This window comes from Nicotiana sylvestris, chromosome 4 (genome assembly GCF_000393655.2).
Source record: "Nicotiana sylvestris chromosome 4, ASM39365v2, whole genome shotgun sequence".
NCBI classification, from domain to species: domain Eukaryota; kingdom Viridiplantae; phylum Streptophyta; class Magnoliopsida; order Solanales; family Solanaceae; genus Nicotiana; species Nicotiana sylvestris.
The window spans coordinates 103,655,225-103,679,794 of NC_091060.1; the positions used below are offsets into that span (position 1 = coordinate 103,655,225).

General features: G+C 35.1%; 1 protein-coding gene across 1 annotated transcript; it reads left to right on the forward strand.

Moving 5' to 3' along the window:
• The first annotated feature begins 6,045 nt into the window (after positions 1-6,045).
• Positions 6,046-15,030, forward strand: LOC104222438 (chorismate mutase 2). Its single transcript, XM_009773673.2, has 5 exons — positions 6,046-6,338; positions 12,498-12,584; positions 12,685-12,834; positions 13,809-13,901; positions 14,604-15,030. Exons 1-5 carry the CDS (start codon positions 6,132-6,134, stop codon positions 14,838-14,840), a joined length of 774 nt encoding a protein of 257 aa, XP_009771975.1. The 5' UTR covers positions 6,046-6,131; the 3' UTR covers positions 14,841-15,030.
• The last annotated feature ends 9,540 nt before the right edge of the window (positions 15,031-24,570 follow it).

Consider the following 24,570-nt stretch of genomic DNA (forward strand, 5'->3'; position numbering starts at 1 on the left):
TGGCTCACTGTCATTTGCAGCCAATTCTTGCCCTCAGGCAACACGATTGACGTGAACTTCCAAAGAGCCCTCTTGATGTGGTGCTTCGTCACAAAGAAAGATTTTGATGCGGCAAGACTTATTGGTGATGAAATGATCATACGGTCCCCGATGAGGTCAAAGGGATTCTACTTCCCCTCCCTGGTGACTACATTGTGCCTGCTGAAGAAAGTCCGCACCAATCCTACTGATGGAGAGTTTTCCCCTAAAGAAGCTTTCAAAACTTCGGCCATCAGAGTGGGCAGGAGTGCGTGCACCACCATTTAGATCGATGATGAGGATGATAACCCGGTTCCCATGGCACTATCTAGGAGATCCTATGACAGTGCCGGACCCTCTCGGCGCCCCCACACTGGGGCAGGCTTATCCAGCTCACAGTCCACCTAATCTATGTTGCGTACTATGGAGGAAGAGGTTGCGGATCTTCACACCTCGGTGGAGGGCCTACACACGCGCATGGATGCCATGTCTCAGCGGCAGGCCAGGACTGAGAGCCGGTTTATGTCCTGGTTCCGTGCTTTGGGGAGAGCTTGACATGTGGACCCCAGTACCGTCTTCGACTCTGATTGAGGCCCAATGAAGTCTTCTTACCCTTATGCTCGTTATTTTTTATATGACATAAGGACATGCCATAATTTTTAAGTGTGGGGTAGGAGACTTGCTCGGGTAATGTATTGTAGTGTATATAGACATGGTGTATGTTGTAGTATTTGATTGGTGTTGTTGTGTATAATTGACTGTACTCACATTAGAAGTAACTGACTTGGCCCAACGACGGACACTTGTCGACGGGTCTCTTGAGGGTCAAAGTCTGATTTTTTTTAAAAAAAAATATAGAGGACTCTTCCTGAGGACGGACCACTTGGACAGTACTCTTGAGGGAAGTAGTCCATGTATTTTCTTTATTTTATTTTATTTTTTTCTTTTTTAGGTAGTGTAGTAATTTTTTCTTGGTTTTTCTTTTGACCACGGTTCTTTTCCAAGGATTTTTCTTGAACCGGGTTAGGTAGATTTTTCGTTTGTAATTTTAGGACCAAAATGGGTGAAGGCTAGAATGCAACCCTTGATGTACACACCTGAGAATAACAAAAGTGACATCTAGGCTCGTTTGTAGACTCGTAAATCTATGCCTTAATTTTGCACATCATGTCTTGCTTGAACGCTCGTATAAGTGTGTTGATAAACTGATTCATAATGAGTTACATGCCAAGTGTGTGTGAGCTATTACTTGTATTCTGTACTTGCATGTGATACCTAGAACTTGCCCTGTGTGTTTGCAAAGCGAAATAGAAGTTGTTTGGTTTTAGGGATGATTGAGGCATTTCTTTGTGTAGCCTGTATATTTGTGAATCCACCTGTATATATTGCCATAGTTAACCCCATTGAGCCTGAAGCTTGTTCTTTGATAACCCTATAATGATCTATATCCCTGTGTTTGAATAGTTTGACTGTTTGAACCTGTACCTCCTAGAAGCACTTGAATTACTAAAGAACATACAAAAGTCAAAGTGTGGGATGGTAAGGAAGTAGGAAAAAAGGGGAATCAGGAAAGAAATACTTGAATGGTGCAATGGATTTGTAAAAGAAAGAAGAAGAAAAATAAAAGAATGAAGAAAACAAAACAAAAAGAAAGAAAAAAAAAGAAGAAAAAAAAAACAGTTGCACCTAAAGAAAAGTGGGGGTCACCTATGAACTAAAATGTGGAAGAACGAGTGGGCTGAGCATGGAAATTGAAATAAAAGGAAGTGTATATTAAAAGTGCTTAGGGAGGTTAGTCACTATATCCAAATATATCCTACCCGTCCCTTAGCCTACATTACAACCAAATAAAGACCTCTTGATCTTTGACTGAATAGCTCGATTAGTAGAGTACTACACTAGGGGCAAGCTTATGGTGTGTCTGTGTGGCATGTGAATGTTCTTTGCTGGGAGTGAGTGAATTCTTCCTATCTTTGGTTCCTTGTTGCTTGAATTTTATGTGTGTGGAACTTCTCTCAGAATTATGATGTGAGGGCATGTGACTCAGGAAGAAAAAATAAGTTTTCACCTCTGTTAGAGTAACTAGAGTGAGCATGAGTGCGTCATGGTGTTAGAGTCTTCATCTGAGGCGTGACTGTTGCACTGCTTAGGTTGTTCCTTCATAATGGCGGGTGTGGCATAAAAAAAAATAAAAAATTGGGTAATGCATTGAACGATTAGGCCTAGAAGTGTGGTTTAACTTGCTCGAGGACGAGCAAAGGTTTAAGTGTGGGGTGTTGATAATAGGTGAATTTAACTATAATTAGGCCCTAAATAACCACCTTCTTGTATAGTTTGGATGATAAAAGTGATAACAAAATGCTCTTATTAGTTTTTTTCATGCTTTGCAGGTTATATATGACCAGAGAAGGCTATGGAGTACTTTTGGGATCAAATATGGAGAAAAAGAGGCCGATTGTAAAATTCCGTCAAGTAAACCACGCGAAGCAGCTCAAGTCAAAACTGAAAGAGGACTGCCGCGGTTCCACCGCGACCGCAGCAGAACCACGGTAGAAGATGGCTGTAGACAAAGTGAGAATCAGAGAGCATGTTTGGCTGCGGTTTGACCGCGACCGCGGCAGAACCGCGGTGAAGGCGGAGAACTTCAGGGACTAAAGTGCAAACATGGAATTTTTAGCCCAAAACCCTATTTTAAACACTAGACTTCGCCCAAGAGAGGCATGTATTGATTTGGAGAGTATTTTTTTGGCAAGGAAAAACAATTGTGAGAGATCACCCAAAACATCTTTCTTCTTTTCTTTGATTTTTCTTGCAAGTTTTATGATGAATATTGTTTTAGTTTGTTTACCCATAGTTATGAGTAGCTAAATCCTTTGTCTAAGGTTTTGATGGAACCTATTGGGGGATGAACTTCTTGTTTATGTGAATACAAATTGCTAGTCTCAATCTTTATTTGTTCAACTTTGTGCATATTACAGTTAATTGATAGGATCTTCAATTAGTTGTGCCTATTTAGTGTGCATAACTCGGGAGAGAGTGCATATTTAGGTTATTGTTGAATAACACCACTCCCAAAGTATAAGAAGGATCTATAACTGCGGGTTTATAGGCGGGATTAGGGATAACAAAGCCTTGAGTGCAATCTAAAGTGAACCGTGTTAATTGGAGCTAGCTAGTGTATCTCGGGAGAGTGCATTGAGTATATTACTGTGATTACTCGGGAGAGATTTATGGTAAGATGAGTGTTCATGATTGATAGAGAGGTGTTGGTCAATTTGTATGAAGCATAAACAGAAGGGATTCCATCAATAGGAGAAGTCATTACCTTAGCGTTTTCTCATTATTGTTTACAACCTTAGCATCCTTAGTTTACATCTGTTTATTTACTTGCAATTTTAGTTATTAAAGACACCATCAACTGTGATTCAAACGTTTGGGGAAATTGGTTCTCAAGAGTTTAGTGGGTCTAAAGATAGTGATTGATAGGTTAACTCTCTGTGGATTCGACTCTGGGCAGAATACTCAGGTTATATTTGCAACGTCCGCAGGGTCCTTTTTATAAGGCATAGTTGGGCGTGATCAAAACACAAAGCAGATTCAGGAAGATGTGTATTTTTCCCAAATATATATTACTCCAATTGTTATCATCCCTTCACTATCACTATGAAAACATAGAGAAATACGAGAAGAGAAATAGGTTAAAAGCACCGTTTGTGACTAATGGTAGGTGATGTGGGGAGAAGAATTTTGAGATTGTGCATTGTATTTTCAGGGAATGGGGGAAGAGAATGGCATGTATCAAAGTAGAGAGAGAAAGAATGTGGAGTGAGATGTTTATGTGAAATACGATAATTATGTGAGAGAAAATTAATCTGAAAAAGAAGAGAGAAAAATAAAAAATAACGTATTTAGTGGCTTGGGGTAGGAGGTAAACAAAATTAGATATTTTGCTATAAACATTAAAAGGTATCTATAGAATATAATTTTTAAAATGGTATTTATTTAAAATAAATAAGGTGTTTACCTTTGTTGTAGAAGGTAAAAATTCCAAAACTAAAACATAGCTAGATTTATAAGTGGTAATTGAAAAATAGTGACAGTTTCAAAAGTAATCAAAATTTAGCCACTTTTCATGTAAAGATAAATCTGAACAACAACATTGTTCAAAATCCGAAAAATATTCCAGCATAATACACTGGAGTTCCAGTATATTAATGGTCCAACATAATATGCTGGAAGTTCATACACAAGTGTTCCAATCTCCAGTATATTATGCTTGAACTTTTCGTGTGTTGGATTTCTAGCATAATATGTTGGAAGTTCATACACGAGTGCACCAATCTCCAGTATATTATGCTAGAACTTTCGGTGTTGCAGCAAAATAGTGATTATTTTTTAATAACTTTGCAAACACCAACTATTTTTCAATTACCGATCTGATAACTGGCTAGCCCGTGCTATTTTCACCCTTTTACGTCCACCACTTAATTGTTGGCCAAGTGCTAGTTCTTGATGTTGAAGGAGGATTTTCTATAGTTTAAATTTTGGAGGAAAATTCAATTTTCAACACAAAGACTGATGAGAAAAATGACTATCATCCTTTACCCGAATGTTTGATTGAGTACATAGTTTAAGAAAAAAATAAAGATTTTTGAAACTTGTAGTTTGAAATAAATTATAGAAATTATAGTAGAAAATATAAAAGTTACTATTAAACATAGAAATATATCATTTTTGTAGGGACTTACCTAAGAGAAAAGAGTATTATATAAATCAGGATAGAGGGAGAAATATGATCTGATTATAGCATATAAATTGGGACATAGGGAGAAATATAATCTATATATATATATATATATATATATATATATATATATATATATTTCAAATCAATTTGTACTCATATTTTAATATCTATAGCTAAATAAAAAACATCCAATCACGGACCCTGTTTAATTTCTTAAAGCAAAGTACAAAACGAGAAAGCTAGTTGTGAATGTGATCAATTCTTTTCTTTAAATCATCGAGCAGGAAAAAGAAATTTGATTGGGTGGACTTTAGTGAAAAACTTGACAACACAAAGGACAATGTTGTGTGGATCCCCACTACAACACCCTTTACGCGTGACGTTAAATTCTTATTTTACACAAAGTTCCTTAGGTATTAAGCTTCATGTTAATATTATTCTCAATTGAAATAAATATTTTTTTAGTAGATCTTATGTTAAACAAAGTTAAGTTAATTGTTGTTGCAATACGAATTCTAATGTCCTTTATTCAACTTTAGATACCTGCAATAAGCAAACCGTGCACCCTAAACAGCTAAAGTGCGCCGCATGACATTTCTGACGCAAACGGACATTCCCATGACTCTATTATAGTTGAAAGTCATGACAATTTGCAATTTTAGCCCTTCAATTATAACTAAAATCTAATTTAGCTTTTACAAAATCATGACATACTCTCTTCATTTTCAACAAGGATGAAGAGGTTCAAACTAGGAGGATCAAACATTCGGCCTTTTAAATCCCAATTTGGATATGAATTTCTTATTTTTAGAAATAAAATTAGATAATAACATACTACATTAAAATATTACACATTACAACTTTTTGTATTTAAAAATATTTATATGACGTATCAAAAACTTATATTAAAAAAATAAATTAATTCTATAAAATAATAATAGTATTATATAAAGTGGAATAAAGAGAATATCGTAATCTTCCATTGGTATGCAAATATTTATTTGAGAAGCCACCATTTAGATGAGTTCTAAATATCTCCACAATTACGAGCTTATCTGGTTCCACCAGGGAAGCAAAGTTTGCCAATTCGTTGTAATTAAATACCCTACGTCAGATTTAGTTCGTTCATATAAAAAGAAGTTAAAATTTTATGTAACGTATAGTAGTAGGACCATAACCTTAATTAATAAAAAACATAGGGACTAAAAACATAAAAAAAAAAAAAAAAAAAAACCTCGTGAATGTATAGCTCAAACTTAACCAACCAAAGCTGATAACGTTGTTTCATTCTCCTTTTGCCTTCTTAAAGTCCCCTGCCTATCAAACCACCACAAGAATTCTCCTTCTGAATATTTGCCTATTAATAATGGCATCGGATAATAATAAACTGAGTCTTGATTCAATAAGGGATAGTTTAATTAGACAAGAAGACACCATCATTTTCAATCTTATAGAGAGAATCAAATACCCAATAACTCCCACCTTGTACAAAGAAGCTTCTTCTTCTTCTTGGAATATTTCAGGGTCATTGTTCCACTACTTGTTTCAAGAAACAGAAGCTCTTCATTCTAAGGTACTTATTTCATCCCTTTCTCTTCTTCTATCATACATATATACATGGTTGTTCTGATTTAGATGTTGTAGTAGTTGTTTCTTAGAATTTTAAGGGGTTGTTTGGTTGGTGGAATAACAGACTATAATCCCAGGAAAAATTATAGGATTATTTCTCTCATATTTGGTTCAATTTTTTATTTTGGAAATAATATTGTTTATGCTACAATTGTGGTGTTATTTTATATCACACTCTATGTTATGTGGGATAACAATCTTGAAATTAGCAATCCCAAGATAAAATAATAAAACCACACGACTCCATAGCTTTTCTTTCATAAGGAAGATAAGGTTATTTGGAAATAAAAGTTTAACATATTTATATTCATTTTTTGTCCTAATATCAAATATCTATTAATAAAAGTATATTCACTGAATAATCACACTATCATTTAATTTTTCTATTATAATTACTTTATTAGAATTCCAATCTTTTTACTCGTCGGGGAAAAAGAAAAAGAAAAAAAGCAAACGACCCTATGGGAAAAAGAAAAAACCAAATAAACACGGTTAGAAAACTAATTTAAAATCGTAGTAGAAAATATTAGTTATTTATGATTTGATTTGTTTAATTCATATCTAAATAAAATTTGCTGTTAAAATAAATATGGAAATATACTTTTGTGTTTGTAATTGAAATAGGTGAGAGAGAGAGTTATAATAAAATAGTTTTACTTCAAACACCTAATGGTGTTGTCGTATTATGGTAGGTTTCCTTGATCTTCGGAATTTATTGGTCTTGTATTTACTTTGCTCTATTTTGTTAGTAGTTGCTATATTTATTGCGTTGGCTGTAAGTTTTTTTCTACCTTCCCTTCTATATTTGTTCTTCTTTTCTTTATTTTTGGATAACTAAGAAATCTGGGTGGTTAGGCAAGTACATGGTCAAAAAACTCTGATAATAGTTACCGTAGCGTTGATTTACCTCTCTCCACTCAAATATTACGTAAGTTTTATCACAATAAATTTAAACTCTTTGATGTGCGTCTAAATCATGCGTTCACTTACCAAAGTTCGTCGATTACTTGAAAAATAAATTTTACGGGATTTAAAAATAGTTTCTCGCATTTTTGCATAAAAAAAACCGATCAAAGTTGGTCAGTTTTGTAAAAAAATATTAAAAATTAAAATATATTGAAAAACCGACCAAATTGGTCGGTCGACCGTGATCGATTTTTGCCGAATTTCTAATAGTGGTACTATTCTTATTTCTCTTTTAGTCCATGTCAAAATAATATTGACGTCCTTAAAGTAAAGTTTTCAAACTTCTTAAATTTTGTAACGAATATCCCTCTTATTTTAGAACTATAACTTTCCTACTATTATATTCTGTGCAACAAGAAAAGGTAATCATGTGACTCCAAATATAATATTCACTCCATAAATAGTACGTAACAAATTCATTTTTTCAATTTATTCTTTTGTGTGGCACGCTTGATTATGGTTTTTTTTTTTGTGGGTAATCTGAAAGGTTAATTTTGAAGATTTTGGATTAGTTTTTGAAGTGAAACTTAGAGAATATCTTTATTACATGTAAAACCTTCAGTAATAGAAGCTGAATATCATTTCTGTACGGGTCAAAATTAGATCAGAGAAATTCGGTACGCGGAGTCATAAGGCCGAGGTCGGACAGGCCGAGGTCGGACAACCATAAGACTGAGGTCGGACAGTCATCAATAGCCGAGGTCGGACAGTCCTTAATAAGACTGAGGTCGGACATCGATGAAATAACTAGTTTACTTTGGAATCCTCAAAGGGAATATTCTAATATTTCCTCTAATTGTACTTTTTTAGGATTTTATATGGATACCCCTTATAAATAGGAAGGGAGGACTTCCAAAAAAGGAGGGCTCTCTCCCTCTCTCTAGAAAATATGTAAACACACCTCCCTGGAGGATCAGTGATCCCATACCTTCTTCGGATCCAAAAAGGGTCCTAAGGTTCTTGTATTTGTCTATCATTCGTCTTTATCAAATGAAAGAAGATCCGTCTCACTCAAGATTGGGTAAATCTTTTTCTTTATTTAAATTTTATTGCCACTTAATGCATCTTTCGTTATGCTATTAAATCTGGTCATAATCACGGTTAATACTCATACTCAGCTATGTTTTTCTATTCATATTATTCATCTCATATCTAGAGTTAATTATCTTTAACTAAGATTTACCCTTTCATCTTTGATTGATTTGTTAAAAAAGGTTTTAATATCTTTTGAGTCAAACAATTTGGCGCCGTATGTGGGAATTTTTTAGTTAAAATTTTAGTTTCCTTTAGATCTAAAATTCAATTCCAACTGTGGAGCGTCTTCAGGGAAGCCAAACAAATTTGATACACCAAATAGTTTTTGTATTTGGTGCTTGTGCAAATGAGAGGCAGCTAATTAAAGGGTCATCATTTGATTTTCTTTTTCTTTTTCTTCTTTATTTAAAGAAGACTACTACATTCAATAGGCTGCAGAAAACAGAAAAACAATAATAAAGGTAGTAGGACAATTTTATATATGCTCCCCGTAAGAAGTTATTATAGAAGTTGAAGACTTTTGTTGCTGATTAATGATCATCAATATGGCCTCATTCGATAAGCATGATCATGAGCTGAAAGTTGTATTCATCTTTGCTCTTTTATGTTATCCTCATGTTACAGTAAAGGGTAAAACGAAAAGCAATAAGTTAGAAGATCACATTTCTTGATGATGAGAAAGGACAACCTGTCAAACGTCAATGGAACAAAGCTTAACAACAACACACATTTCTATCATTTAATTAATGCTTTCCACGTTTCACTTTTTTTCTATTAAGTGCACTCCACTAGTGTCCTTAACAATTGATATCTTCCTTACAAATTTTAGTTTATTCCTTCTTTACAGTGGCCAAACATTACATTTGGCAGATAAATAACCACGGTTGAGAGGTGTGGTTCTGCATAGTGGCGTCCTTACAGGCTTTCGTGTGCTTTGCCATGCCAACTTCACTTTTTGCTTTGACATTTACAAGGACTGAAACTAGCTCTCAAGTATGGAGCACGGCGAATCATCCTCCGATATGACTCACAACCCGTCGTCAACCAAGTCACAGAGACTTTCCAAATAAAAGAACAAAGGCTACGAAAATATCATGCAGGAATTCATAAGCTACTGCCCGAGTTTGACGAGTATCAACTCAACCAGATACTCCGAGCATAAAACATCGAAATAGGCGGCCTTGCCAAATTGGTAGCGGCCACCGAAAGCATAACCAGAGAAGGTAACGTGATCAAACTGAGGTAACAAATGCTTTTATTTTGTTTTAACTAACTATTTCTCCAAGTGGAATAAAAGTACGGTCAGTCACCTGAGAAACGCATCGTACTCTCCAATGCAAGCAAAATTAAGCAAATTGGGACTCACCCAAGAAATGTAGAAGCTAAGCAAAACTGAGACTCCCCCGGGGAACACCCTTTAAGGCCAAGGGCCATCGCTAAAAAAGAAGAGGTCGACCCCTACGACCAAGAGACATCGTCAAAAAATAGGAGGTCGACCCCTACGACCAAGAGCCATCGCCCAAAAAGAGGAGGTCGAACCCGTACGACCAAGAGCCATTGCCAAAAAAGAAGAGGTCGACCCCTACGGCCAAGGGCCATCGTCAAAAAAGAAGAGGTCGACCCCTACGGCCAAGAGTCATCGCCAAAAAAGAGGAGGTCGATCCCGTACGGCCAAGAGCCATCGCCAAAAAAGAAGAGGTCAACCCCTACGGCCAAGGGCCATCGCCAAAAAAGAAAAGGTCGACCCCTACGGCCAAGAGTCATCTCCAAAAAAAAGGAGGTCGACCCCTACGGCCAAGAGGCATCGCCAAAAAAGAGGAGGTCGATCCCGTATGGCCAAGAGCAATCGCCAAAAAAGAAGAGGTCGACCCCTACGGCCAAGGGCCATCGCCAAAAAAGAAGAGGTCGACCCCTATGGCCAAGAGCCATCGCCAAAAAAGAGGAGGTCGACCCTTACGACCAAGAGCCATCGCCAAAAAGGAGGAGGTCGACCCCGTACGGCCAAGAGCCATCGCCAAAAAAGAAGAGGTCAACCTCGTTCGAACCACGACGGGTTAACATTTCGACCAGCTCGAAATAACACCCCTACGGCCAAGGGCCATCACTAAAAAAGAAGAGGTCGATCTCGTTCGAACCACGACGGGTTAACATTTCGACCAGCTCGAAATAACACCCCTACGGCCAAGGGCCATTGCTAAAAAGAAGAATTTGGCCTCGTCCGAATCAACATCTATCCTCGTCCAAGTCAATATTCGGCCTCGTTCGAGTCAACATTCGGCCTCGTCCGAGTCAACATTCGGCCTCGACCGAGTCAACCTTCGCCTCGTCCGAACCACGACGGGTTAACATTTCGACCAGCTCGAAATAACACCCCTACGGCCAAGGGCCATCGCCAAAAAAAAGAATTTGGCCTCGTCCGAATCAACATTCGACCTCGTTCGAACCACGACGGCTTAACATTTCGACCAACTCGAAATAACACCCCTATGACCAAGGGCCATCACCAAAAGAAGAATTCGGCCTCATCCGAATCAATATTCGCCCTCGTCCGAGTCAACATTCGGCCTCGTCCGAGTCAACCTTCGGCCTCGTCCGAATCAACACGGCCTCGTCCGAATCAACATTCGGCCTCGATCGAGTCAACCTTCGGCCTCGACCGAATCAACACTCGGCCTCGTCCGAATCGACACTGCCTCATCCGAATCGACACGGCCTCGTCCAAATCAACCTTCGGCCTCGTCCGAATCAACTTTCGGCCTCATCCGAATCAACCTTCGGCCTCGTCCGAATCAACCTTCAGCCTCGCCCGAATTTACATTCGGCGACCTCGTCCGAATTCACATTCGGCCTACTCGCCCATCCAGATCCGAGGACGCGAATGACCTCCTCCGATGCCGCCATCCTAGCATCGATGGCCTTCCCCAACTCTTCCGTCTTCTCGATCGACTCATCACTCGAGTCATTGGCCCTGATCGAACTCTGCTAAAGTTCAGCCCGCGGGGATACCACTTTGACCTAAAGATCAGCACCCTCAGCCGTGATCCACACTAGTCGACCTCCCCATCCAAATTTCTCGAACTACGATTAATGAAGTCCGCTCACCGAGCTCGACCAAAAGATGACCTCAATAAGCGGAGGGACTAACTGTATGGGTCAAAATTAGATCAGAGAAATTCGAGGCACGCAGAAACATAAGGCCTAGGTCGGACAGACATAATGCCGAGGTCGGACAGTCATCAATAAGGCTGAGGTCGGACAATCATCAATAGTCGAGGTCGGACAGTCATCAATAGCCGAGGTCGGACGTTCACTAATAAGACTGAAGTCAGACATCGATGAAATAACTAGTTTGCTTTGGAATCCTCAAATGGAATATTCTACTGAATATTCCCTCTAATTGTACCTTTTTAGGATTTTCTATGGATACCCCTTATAAATAGGCAGGGAGGACTTCCAAAAAAGGAGAGCTCTCTCCCTCTCCCTCTCTGTAGAAAATATGTAAACACACCTCTCACCTCTCTAGAGGATCTGTGATCTCATACCTTCTTCGGATCCAAAAAGAGTCCTAAGGTTCTTGTATTTGTCTATCATTCGTCTTTATCAAATGAAAGAAGATCCGTCTCACTCAAGATTGAGTGAATCTTTTTCCTTTATTTACATTTTATTACCACTTAATGTTACTTAATGCATATTTCTTTATGCTATTAAATCTGGCCATAATCACGGCTAATACTCATACTCGACTATGTTTTTCTATTCATATTATTCATCTCGGATCTAGAGTTAATTATCTTTAACTAGAATTTACTCCTTCATCTTTGATTGATTTGTTCAAAAAAAATTTAATATCTTTTGAGTCAAACAATTTCTCTGTTCCAATAAAAGGGCCCATCTTGGATTGCTTTCGATCTGGAAAAAGTCATTTTTATTTGATTTCTGAAAACTAAAATCTTTTTGTTTAATTTACATCTTGCTTACTTAATTCTATGTGAAAGAAAGATTATGGGTATGCTTGATACGACAGAAGTTATATTATTGAAAAATGTATGTTTTTTTTTTATAAAAAATATTTGGCTGGTGAATATATTATTATATTATTCAGGTTGGTAGATACCTATCAGCAGAGGAAAATCCTTTCTTCCCAGATAAGTTGCCTGCCTCAATCATACCACCTAGCAAATGCACACCAGTAAGTATTTATCAGACAAATGTATTTTTAATTAATTATAAGCTGTCCTCTTGACCTGAATTTAAATTATCTATCATATTGTCACTAATTTGAGTTATAGGTTTTGCATCCTGCAGCAGAATGTGTGAACGTAAATGAGAAGATATTGGATGTTTATAAAAAGCAGTTGCTTCCACTATTTTGTACTGATCAGGCTGACGATGAAGAAAACTTTGCAACTACTGCTTCCTGTGATATTCAGTTATTGCAGGTAACTCAACTTGTACATTAATACTGATTATTTGCGCATTGAAAATGAATGTACTGGCATTTCGTGTACATCAATAAACACATGACATGTGCGACTTTTTACCTCAATCTACCAATAGTAAACTAGTGTGATTTAATTTACTGCAAACACCCGAATGGACAAAAAAATTTGATTCAACTATATTCCTTTCAACATTTCTAGACCACTAGATAAATTTATATATCCAGCTCAATTTTTGAACTTAGTTTTAAACACGAAAGCCTAACTCTTAGACTGCCTTTACATAAGCGTAGTTGAAGACACATGAGCAACCCATTATTTAAATTATCATTTCTTAAGAAAGCCTAATCTGCTTTAATTAAATAACACGAGCTGACACTTCCTCCCTAACTCTTAGACTGCCTTTACATAAGCTTCAGCTTCCTTCATCACTTTTTTTCTTCTTCTTTATTTTATTATATGGCTCTTTTTTATATTTCAATTTGTAACCAAAAAAAAAAAAGCAAAAATCAACTTTAGTTGAACTCTAGTCATGTTAACAAGCTGGGAAGTGTTTTTAGGCTTAACTACTATTCTTATACGTTCCAATTTCTAACCCCAAATTATAATATTTACATGATATATATTATATTGTTTACTTTTAACTATTTAAGAAAAATCTACTTCTTAAATCTGGACTATTTTTGACCTAGAGAGAGAAATATCGACCGTATTTTGATCCTAATAGGTCATCAATTTCCTCTGTTATAAATTACGTCTTACATTACATTTTCATCTCGTAAATTTCATTCCTGTGTATCCAGTTTAATACTTTGATCTATTTTAAGATGTAATCTAAATAATGATCGTATGAACTTTATATATTTTGTTTTTCTTAAGATATAATATCTCTCTAATAATCCAGCTTGTTATGTGAGTGGCTGACTTGAATTACGATGCTTATAAGCTGAAGTGAAAATATCTTTTCGTTGAAGGCACTCTCTAGAAGGATTCATTATGGGAAATTTGTTGCTGAGGTTAAATTCAGGGATTGTACTGATCAATATAAACCACTTATTCTTGCTAAGGTATGTCTCACATACAACTGTTTACGGTTTCCATGTCTTCTCTAAACCCTTTTATTCCACCCTGGATGGTTGGATTGCAGAGTGAATTTTATTTTGTGGAGATTTTTTTAGAAATCTTTGCCGAAAATGTCTCTTTTAAGTTTTTTCTGAAGAAGCTTTTGTAAAAGGTATACTTTTAGAAAGACTGTTTCTTGCAGAAGTTGTTCTATAGTGTTTCTGAAGATTTCCAAAACACATTTTTTTCTGCACACACATTATAGATTTCTCCAAAGAGTTACAATTGATAATTGATAGTACAATATTATGCATATACACTAATGAAATATATTTTAGCCAAACATGAAAATTTTCGTGGCTTAGCACTTTAGCCACATTGACTTTTTTTCCTAGTATGGCAAAGCAAGAAATGAAATAGCTAAAAGTTTGCTACAGACTTTACAATTTTGACTACGGACTAATACCAATTGCTATATATGGAAGTTTTGTGTTGCTAAACCAAGAAACTTTACACAATTGTAAATAGCCATGGAATTTTAATGTTTGCCCGCGGCTATAGCTAGATACTAGGTACAATCCTCATTCTGTAGCTGAGAATCTATAGCTATATATGCATAGTGTTATAGTATTATGAATTATATCGAACAAAAGCATGTTCTCAAAGTTTGTTTTAAGAAATAATAACATATATCTTTGTTATTGCAGGATAGGGATGCTCTAATGAAGCTATTGACATTTGAAGCAGTTGAAGAGGTGGTAAAAAAGAGAGTTGCAAAGAAAGCATTTGTGTTTGGGCAACAAGTGACCCTAAATATTGATGATAACACCAAAGAAGCAAAGTACAAGGTTGATCCATCACTGGTTTCGCGCTTATATGATGAATGGATAATGCCTTTGACAAAACTTGTCGAAGTTGAGTACCTTCTACGCCGTCTTGATTAGCACTACCATACAACTTTTATTTGACAATCCTTTTCTTTTTTCATCATTTATCATTTTTAGTATTTGAAGATTTAAACCAAACACATAATTTACAGGATCATTGTATTTGTTACACTAGTCAAATAGTTCACATATGTTAATACACGGATTAAACTATAAAGTTCACAGTCTATGATCGTACCTTATTACAGAGATTCGTTCCAAGTGTTTCGCAAAAGAAATCTTCACAAGATCTTCACTGGAACTTTTTAAAATTTTGTGGGACAAGAAAGAGTTTTTTTTTTCTGGTGAAGGAGGAGAGAATTTGATACCAGAATTCTCGCGCATACTTATCATTTTATTGAACAGATACGACACAACGAGTCCTAACCGTTGTGTCTCTTCTTTTATTTTAATAATAATTAGATATTATACATATACAAATATATTTACTTATTAAAAATGGACTGGGTTGGCCCATATGGGTGGCCCAAGTCTAATTTCTTTCATCTCCCCCTCGCACACAGTGGGTCAACTCTCACTCATATTCAGTAACTTTCATACATAACGACTAGACCGTGTGACCGGTGCATACTTCGAGAGCTTCACCGCTATACATCTGTTAGGAATATATAGCTTCTCGATTTAATGGAATTTGGAGTAGATAATAGTATGCAGTACCCTAGACCATATATCACATTCATATCCCACAATCTCTATTGTCTTAATTTGAGTTCATCATTATGCTCTTGTCCAATGAACAAACATAATGGATCGATCAATGAACATAATTAATGTGATAATACTCAATGATCTTCCTCATCTCATGAATTTCTCAGTCTCAATCTGATATGCTTTTCTAGAGATATTCCTCCAGACCGAATCAAACATGATCTTTTGGCAACACTCTAAGATAGCAAACACCAAACTAAATCTTAAGAAACTGGTCAGAGTCATGAGGGTACGAAGTGAAAATTACTAATAATTTTCAGGACTTCATACGATAGCAAGCAGAAATTAAAACTTGTATCGGCCTTATAGGTCATTTTATACATACGTGGCATGAATCACGTATCACAGTATTGACTCCTTTCCTATAGAGCATGTGTCTTTTACAAATACAATACTGTGCAGATGATAGTTCAGACAACTCATGTCTAACTTTGAGTTCATAAATCTACTCTTTATTTTAACAATCTATCATAACTCACGTTTGGAATTAAGACATACTGTTAAATATAATCACACATGATTAACTATAAATTCAAAATGACATTCATATTATAAACATCAAGCTCTCTATTATTATCGCTTATGATAATAATAAGTTTATAATTGTCTTATCTCTATTAGTCACGTCACAACGAGGCGATTTCCTATGTGAATAAGCAAATCAGTTTTTCTGTCCGACATACTTTTATCCTTAAAAATAATGTACTCTAACATAAAAAAAATATTATATGTATATGGACCAACAAGAATAACTAAATAGGCATCACTAACATTAACTTTAATAATGTAGTTTTACATGAACATGTTTGGAAAAAATTTAAAAATATAAATACACTAGCATCTACGCAAACCCAATGACTTCACATGGCTTTCATAAGCATCACATGTTGTAGGTTTCGTTAATGGATCTGCTACCATGTGGTGCGTAGAGATATATTTCATGCTCACTTCTTTATTTACAACCATGTCTTTAACAAAATTATACTTAATATCAATATGTTTCGTCTTCCCATGATGTAACTTAGGATCCTTTGTGTAGGCTATTGCAGCTTGACTATCACAATTGATGGTTACTGGTTCAACGGTATTGTTATACACACCCAAATGGACCAGAAAATGTTTAAGCCAAACAGTTTCTTGCACAGCTGCTGAAAGTGCTACAAATTCAGCTTCCATTATAGATAGGGCTATGCATAATTGTTTCTTGCTACTCCATGATACAACGCCATTGTTAAGCAAGAATGTGTATCCAGAGGTGGATTTTCTCTCATCTAAATGTCCTCCCCAATCAGTATCAGTGTAGCCTTTGAGTTGCAGATCAGTTCCTTGGTAACATAAGAAATAATCGATTTTGCCTTTAAGATATCTCAGTATTCTTTTAACTGTTTTCCAATGTTGTTGTCCTGGGTCAGATTGATATCTGCTAACTAATCCAACAACACAGATATCGAGTCTAGTACACATCATAGCATACATTCGATAACCGATTGCATTGGCATAAGGAATCTTTCTCATTTGTTCTTTCTCTTGTGGATTCTGAGGGCACATCCTCCGGCTTAAAGCTTCACCTCTAGAAATAGGAGTGTTTATGGGTTTGCAATCTTTTATTAAAACGTTCAAGAACTTTCTTAATGTAAGGCTCTCGGTAAAGAGACAACAATCTCTTTGAACGCTCTCTTGAAATCTTAACTCCAAGAACATATGATGCTTAACCCATATCCTTAATCTCTAAAGTAGAAGATAATCATTCTTTTATCTCTTTTACATACTCGATGTCACTTGCAGCTATAAGTATGTCGTCTACATACAATGATAAGATTACAAACTTATCTTTGGATCTTTTAATATACACACAATGATCTTCGTGGACCATAGTGAAATCATATGATATGATCACATTATGAAAACGTAAATACCAGCATCTAGAAGATTTCTTAAGGCCATAAATTGACCTACGAGGGTGACATACTTTATGCTCTTCGCCTTTTTTTTACAAAACCTAGAGGTTGTTTCATATAGATTTCCTCTTCTAGTTCTCCATTAAGAAATGCAGTTTTTACATCCATTTGATGCAATTCAAGATTCAAATTAGCCACTATTGACAAAATTATCCTTATTGAAGTAAACCTCACAACATGTGAAAAAGTTTCTTCATAATCGATTCCTTCCTACTGTGTATACCCTTTAGCTACTAGGCGAGCTTTATATCTTTCGATACTACCATCAGCCTTACGTTTGATTTTAAGAACCCACTTGTTCCCAATTGCTTTACGGCCCATAGGTAGATCAACCAATTCCCACACTTGGTTTAAATTCATTAACTCCATCTCATCTTCAATTGCTTTTAGCCATTTATCTTTTGGGGGGCATGTAAGAGCCTAACTTACATTTCGTGGCTCTTCTTCGCCGTGTGGAGTAGCCATAAATGCTTCCCATTCAATCTCAAATAGACGACGGAAAATATGTTGACAACTCGTTCGTCGAGGTTGAGATTGATAAATTGATCTATAATTGGTAAGTTACTCCCACTGGGACTAGCAATATCAAATTCACTCGATTCGGATGGTGTATTAGTATTAATTGAAACTTATCCCTTATCATCAGAGTGACTCTCATCCAAAATTATTTGAGTGTTTACAGCGGAAGCTATCTGGTCCGTAGTTTCATAAAGAGACAAGTCATGTGATTCAAGTTCAGTCACCTTGCCGCTATCGTGTTCACCTATGAACACATAACCCTTCGATTGTTTAGAGTATCGTATAAAGATACATTTTCTTCCCATTGAACCTAATTTTCCATGTGAAGAAAAAAGATTATGAATAAAAGCAGCACAACCCCCAAGGCTTTAAAATGCTCAAATCGTGTTTTTGATTAGTCCATAACTCATATGGCATAGATGTAGCTGACTTAGAAGGGACACAATTAAGTACAAATACAGCAGTGAGCAAAGCATCACCCCAATAGGTGATAGACAATTTGCTTGTGCCATCATTGACCTAACCATTTCTAACAAGGTTCTATTTTGTTGTTCCACAACACCATTTTGTTGTGGAGTGTAAAAAATAGTCAATTGCCTTTGAATTCCCTTTTCATCACACAATTGTTTGAACTCATCAGACAAGTATTCTCTTCCCTGATCAGTTCTTAAAGCTTTGATTTTCTATCTAGTTGATTCTCAACCAAGTTCATAAACTTGACGAAGCAACTCAAAGCTTAAGATTTATGAGGAATTAAATAGACATAAACCATACCGAGTAAAATCATCGATAAATATGATATAATAAATAGCACCGTGCCTTTCTCTTACATTCATTGGACCACAAATGTTAGAACGAATTAAATGCAATGGAGTTTCGGCTCTAGTACCTTTACCAAATGGTTTTCTTGAAGATTTTTCAGTTAGGCAATACTCGCAAGTAGACAAATTTACTTTATCTATAGAGCCAAGAAGACCTTCTTTGACTGAGCGATTCATTCTTTGTTGACCAATATGGCCAAGCCTACCATGCCATATATTTACATCATTTTCATAAATAGAAGTTGACATAAATAAGGAAAAACTATTATTATTATTATTATTAAGACTAGGAACAATATCCATTATGCAATAAAAAATTTATGCAAGTCATCTCCAAATTTATTCTATTATTGTTTCTCATAGGCAGACCAAGGGAATGACACATAGTCTTCTGAACCTTTAAATCTATGTACTTATATACACAAAATCTTGAACCGTCTTCCTATACGATCCTTTTAACTTGTGGTCAACTTCTTGCCATGATTTATCAAGCAATTCTTTATAAAAGTTATAATTATATGGTAATGCAGACCATAAAGCCCTATACTTTTCTTTATCACTTAATAGACCACCAGCCCAAACAACTTCTTGAATTAACTTATTAATTCTAGTAATATGTTTCACAAAACTTGAAAGATCGTCATCTTGTTCATTAGATTCCATTGGCAGATTGATCAAATTATCAATCATAGGCTTCACCCTTCTTCTTTGGTCCTTTGTAAAAACTCGTTTGGGTGTCCCTATCAACACCATAATTTTCTGTTACACGTACAAAAAATATTAGAATCATCATAAATATACACATACACACATGTATATGTCTTTATATATTATATATATGCACAAATGCGTACATTAAAATGGTGACTGGCGATAGATTATTAATACATGTATTCGTTTAAGTTACTATTATATTAAATGTTAAACCAATGTTAATGAATAGACACATAATCTACCATATCCAAAGAGCAAGCAGCTGACAGGAAAAAACCAAAAAAAAAGTCTTTACTTGACTGTAAAAAAAAATAGTCTGTAATTATTTGCCAGATAACTACCATTAAAGTTTAAACTACAAATTTTATGACATAAAAATCTGTTAGTCACACGTTTAAACCCTTATACTTAAACCAAAGTACTGTACTAGAAATAGAATTCTTCACAGTGTGAAATTTGAATTGATTTATAACCAAGGAAGTTGGTCACGTATTGCCAACAGAAGGCAAATCTTCAATCCATTTATAATAAACTAATGTCACACTACACTAATATGTTCTTTACTGCACAAAAAAGAATCTCGGCAACACTTCAACTCTATAACCAATTTATATTGTAATGTAAATCTATCTTCAAAAAGAGAAAGAAAATAAAAAACACAAAGTCTTAAATGAAAATTTCGGCGACAACGTAGCCAGTTCTGGAACACCTTATTCATCCAACTTAATCCAGTTTCCAGAAAAATAGACGAGCAGCTGATAATGCTATTATCGTACAAGAAATTATCCACAGATTCCACAAAATGAAGGGTAATAATTTAAATATGCTTCTCAAGCTGGATCTTGAAAAGGCTTTTGATAAGTTGGAATGGTCTTTCATTTACAATACACTATACAGCCTAAATTTTCCTCAAACTTTTATTCAATTAATAATATCTTGTATTACAACTACCACTACAACTATTTTAATTAATGGTACACATACTGATTATTTTACACCTACGCGGAGCATTAGACAAGGGGATCTTCTCTCACTTTATATTTTTATTTTATGCTTGGAAATGCTATTGAGGAAAATAAATTCTGAAGTTGACTATAACATTTGGTATCCAATTTCCATAGGTAGAAAAGGACCTCAATTATCACATCTATTTTTCGCAGATGATATTATTTTGATATAAAAAATTACACCTACCTTATGTCAATCCATAGATGATACCATCACTCAATTTACTCATCATTCTGGGCAAATTATTAACTTTGAGAAATCTAGGATATTCTTTTCTAAGAATTGTGCTGATAATATCAAAGATTCTATAAAAAAAAACAAATTTCACCTGAGTGAGGGCAAACGTTTTGGGAAATATCTAGGGTTTTCTATTTTTAATTCAAAGCCTAGTAAAAGAGATTACCAATTTTTACTTGACAATTTTAAATCTAATTGGCAGGTTGGAAAACACAATTTTTAACCAAAGCAGGAAGGAAAACTTTAATGCGTTCCACTTTAAATAACCTTTCTAATCATCTCATGCAATATATCACACTACCTTCTTATATTATTTCCTCCCTTAATAGATACCAACGGAATTTTCTATGAGGCACTACACCTCAACGGAAAAAATTACATCTTATTAAGTGGTCTATGGTTACACAACCATTAGAACGAGGGGGTAAAGAATCCAAAATCTTAGTACCGAAAATCAGGCTTTGCATGCTAGCCTTGCATAGAGGCTTTTCCCAAACCCTAATCATCTATAGGCACAGGTATTACTGCATACTTACCTAAGGCCATCAAATTTAATCAAAAAGAATGCTTCAAAAACCCGGTTAAACATTCTTAAGGGTTGGTCCAATTGTCGTTTAGGTTATAAATAGAACCTGACGACTGGTAAACACGTTCAATTTTGGAATGAACCTTGGATAACTCATAATTCATTGTTTCGTAATTATATTTCTGGATCCCTACCCCAAGGTGAGGACAGGAAATTAGTGTCTGATTACTATTTCAATCACCAGTGGCACCTGCATAAATTACCATTCATATTACCTCCTTCTTTAGAACATGCAATCACTGATATTTACATACCAATGGTGCCCATCAATTATGACCAACTTTATTGGGCAATTACACCTAATGGGCTATTCTCTGTTAAATCTATGTACCATTCTCTCATAACTGGACTCAATCACCCAAACACTAATAATTTCATAAACTATAAGTGGATTTGGAAGCTTCAAATACCACCTAAACTTTCTTTCTTTTTATGGTTATTATGCCATGAAAGACTTCCTACAGTTGCATATTTACATAAATTAGGAATTATAAATTCATCCCTGTGTACACAATGTCATTTGGGCCATGAGACTATAAATCATATTTTCCTTGAATGTCATAATGCGAATGCACTTTGGACTGCTCTTAATATATCTACTACACAAATAATTAGTCTAACACAATTGGATAGTACCTCTTGCTGGTATGATTTTATACATAAGCAGCGTTTACCTTCTTTTAACCGCATTCTATTTTCCATAATCTTGCCTTTTGCTTTGTGGCAGTTATGGTTTATACGAAATAAAAACCACTTTGAGTGTCACCATCTCCAATCCAGTATTTCTTTACTATACAAACAGGCTGTTGAATTTTATTATCTCAAAAATCCTACAAAAATAAATAATTCATTACTACCTCTTTATATAAAATGACATCCAACGAATGGATAATTTTTTAAATTAAACATTGACGGTTCTTCATCGACAACTCAACATAAATGTGGTATTGGTGGGTTGTTTCGTAATCAATAGTGCAAATGGATTTTAGGATTTGCAGGGAGAGCACAACATGGCTCTAGTGTTCAGACAAAATTGCTGGCACTTCTCATGGGGCTAAAAATTGCTATCCAGCACCAACTCATACCACTGATCATCGAAACAGATGCAACTACAATACTTGGTATGCTAATTACACCTACTATACAATACACTAATTTAATCAATGATTGCAAGTTATTACTCCTACAACTGGATAATTCAAAATTGCAAAGCATCTACAGAGAACAAAACTATGTTGCAGACTGTCTAGCAAAATATGGAGCAGTGCATGCGGAGGATAGTTGTGTAATTTTTGATATTCCTCCAGCTTTTGTCACCCCTTTTTACCAACAAGATCAGGGTGGAATGCTTAGAAGAAGACTACTCAAATCAAGCAATATGTTATGTAATAGTAGTGGCCTAACTAGTACTATATCTCGTAGTAGTAGTGTTGTAGTAGGTAATCCAACTTCTGTGTATGATCATCGTTCCCATAAGGGGGACATAGTATCTAGTTCTAGTTGTCTTCAACTGATGCAACTTATGCATCCTATAAACCCTTATGTAACTGTTTAAGCATCTATAATATGTTTATCTTTTTCACCAAAAAAAAAAAAAAACAACGCCAAAAAATAATACTTGCAATAGGTTGATTCATTAAAGTAAAGAATTACTTCCTTCATTGTCAGGATTAACAAACAGAAACCAATTATAATCTTTTATGGGTTTCACTTCAATTAAGATGAAAATAAATTTCATCGTAGTGATGCATCAACGAGTTTTGGAAAATAATTATTTACTATGTGTTTCTTCAACAATAGGTATTCCCAAAATAGAATCAAACAATGATAAAAAATAGTGAGGACAGACTGTCGCTTCCAATTTTCACATTGTAAAAAAAAACACAGAACATACGATTATGAAACTGACCAGAAAACAAGTAACATAGCTCTGATACTAATGAAGATTTAAATCAAACACATAGTTTGCAAGATCACTGTATTTGTTTCACTATTCAAATAGTTTCATCACATGTTATACACGAAATAAAATTCACAGTTTATGATCGTACATTGTTACAGAGATTCATTCTAAGTGTTTCGCAGAAGAAATCTTCACAAGATCTTCACCAGAGCTCTTTAGAATTTTGTGAGACAAGAAAGAGATTTTTTTCTGTTGAAGGAGGAGAGAATTTGATACCATAATTCTCACACATACTTCTCCTTTTATTGCACAGATACGACACAACGAGTTATAATCATTGTATCTCTTCTTTTATTTTAATTAGATATTATACATATATAAATATATTTACTTATTAAACATGGATTGGGTTGGCCCAAGTCTAATTTCTTTCAGTATTATTAAATAAGTTAAAGGGTTTTTACTATATTTTCATTTGGACCATCTATTCCATTGATGGAAACTGTGACAATTCTCTAAATTGAGGATGTCGCTAAGTGGTTCAACAAACTAATGTTACTTGCAAAACATTTGTGCATAATTCAGCCGTTAAACTAACAAATATCTTTTCTTCTTTTCGATTTTAAAGCCGTTTATACATCGTCAGAGTTCATATTTACATATTTAATCTCCAAAATCCTTTCAAACTTAAAGATTGCAACGTTAAAAACAAAAAGAAGAAAAGAATTGCAAACTGCATTTTGCCTTAAAATTTGTCGTCTACAGTCATTTTCGGAGGGACGAAAGGCAATTGATCGTGTTATCCTAATCAATACTGAGAAGTTCGACGTTGGTCCCTAAATACTTCACACTCATAGACCTTAACTATATCTAAGTAAACACATTTAACATTCAATTAATTGAAATATCACTTTTAATCATCTACTTGTGAATCTTCAAAAACTTGCTAATTATGTACACATTACATAATTAAGTGTCCATGTATTATGTTAAAGTGTATACTTATTTTGTATTTCAAAGTGATATAGTTCTAATCTAAAACTAGTTTAAATATAACAAAATTTCTACATCAAGGAAAAAGTATGTATATTTTAATTAATTTTATATCATAAGGGTTGTTTACCCTAAAAATTGGATAACAATTAAAATTATAATGTGATTTTAAAGATATGTGTTTTCACCTAATACCAATTGATGAATATGAAGATTAATAATGAAAATTGACAATAGGATAAAGCAAACCAGTGTTTGAATGGAATTCAGCCCTCGGGCT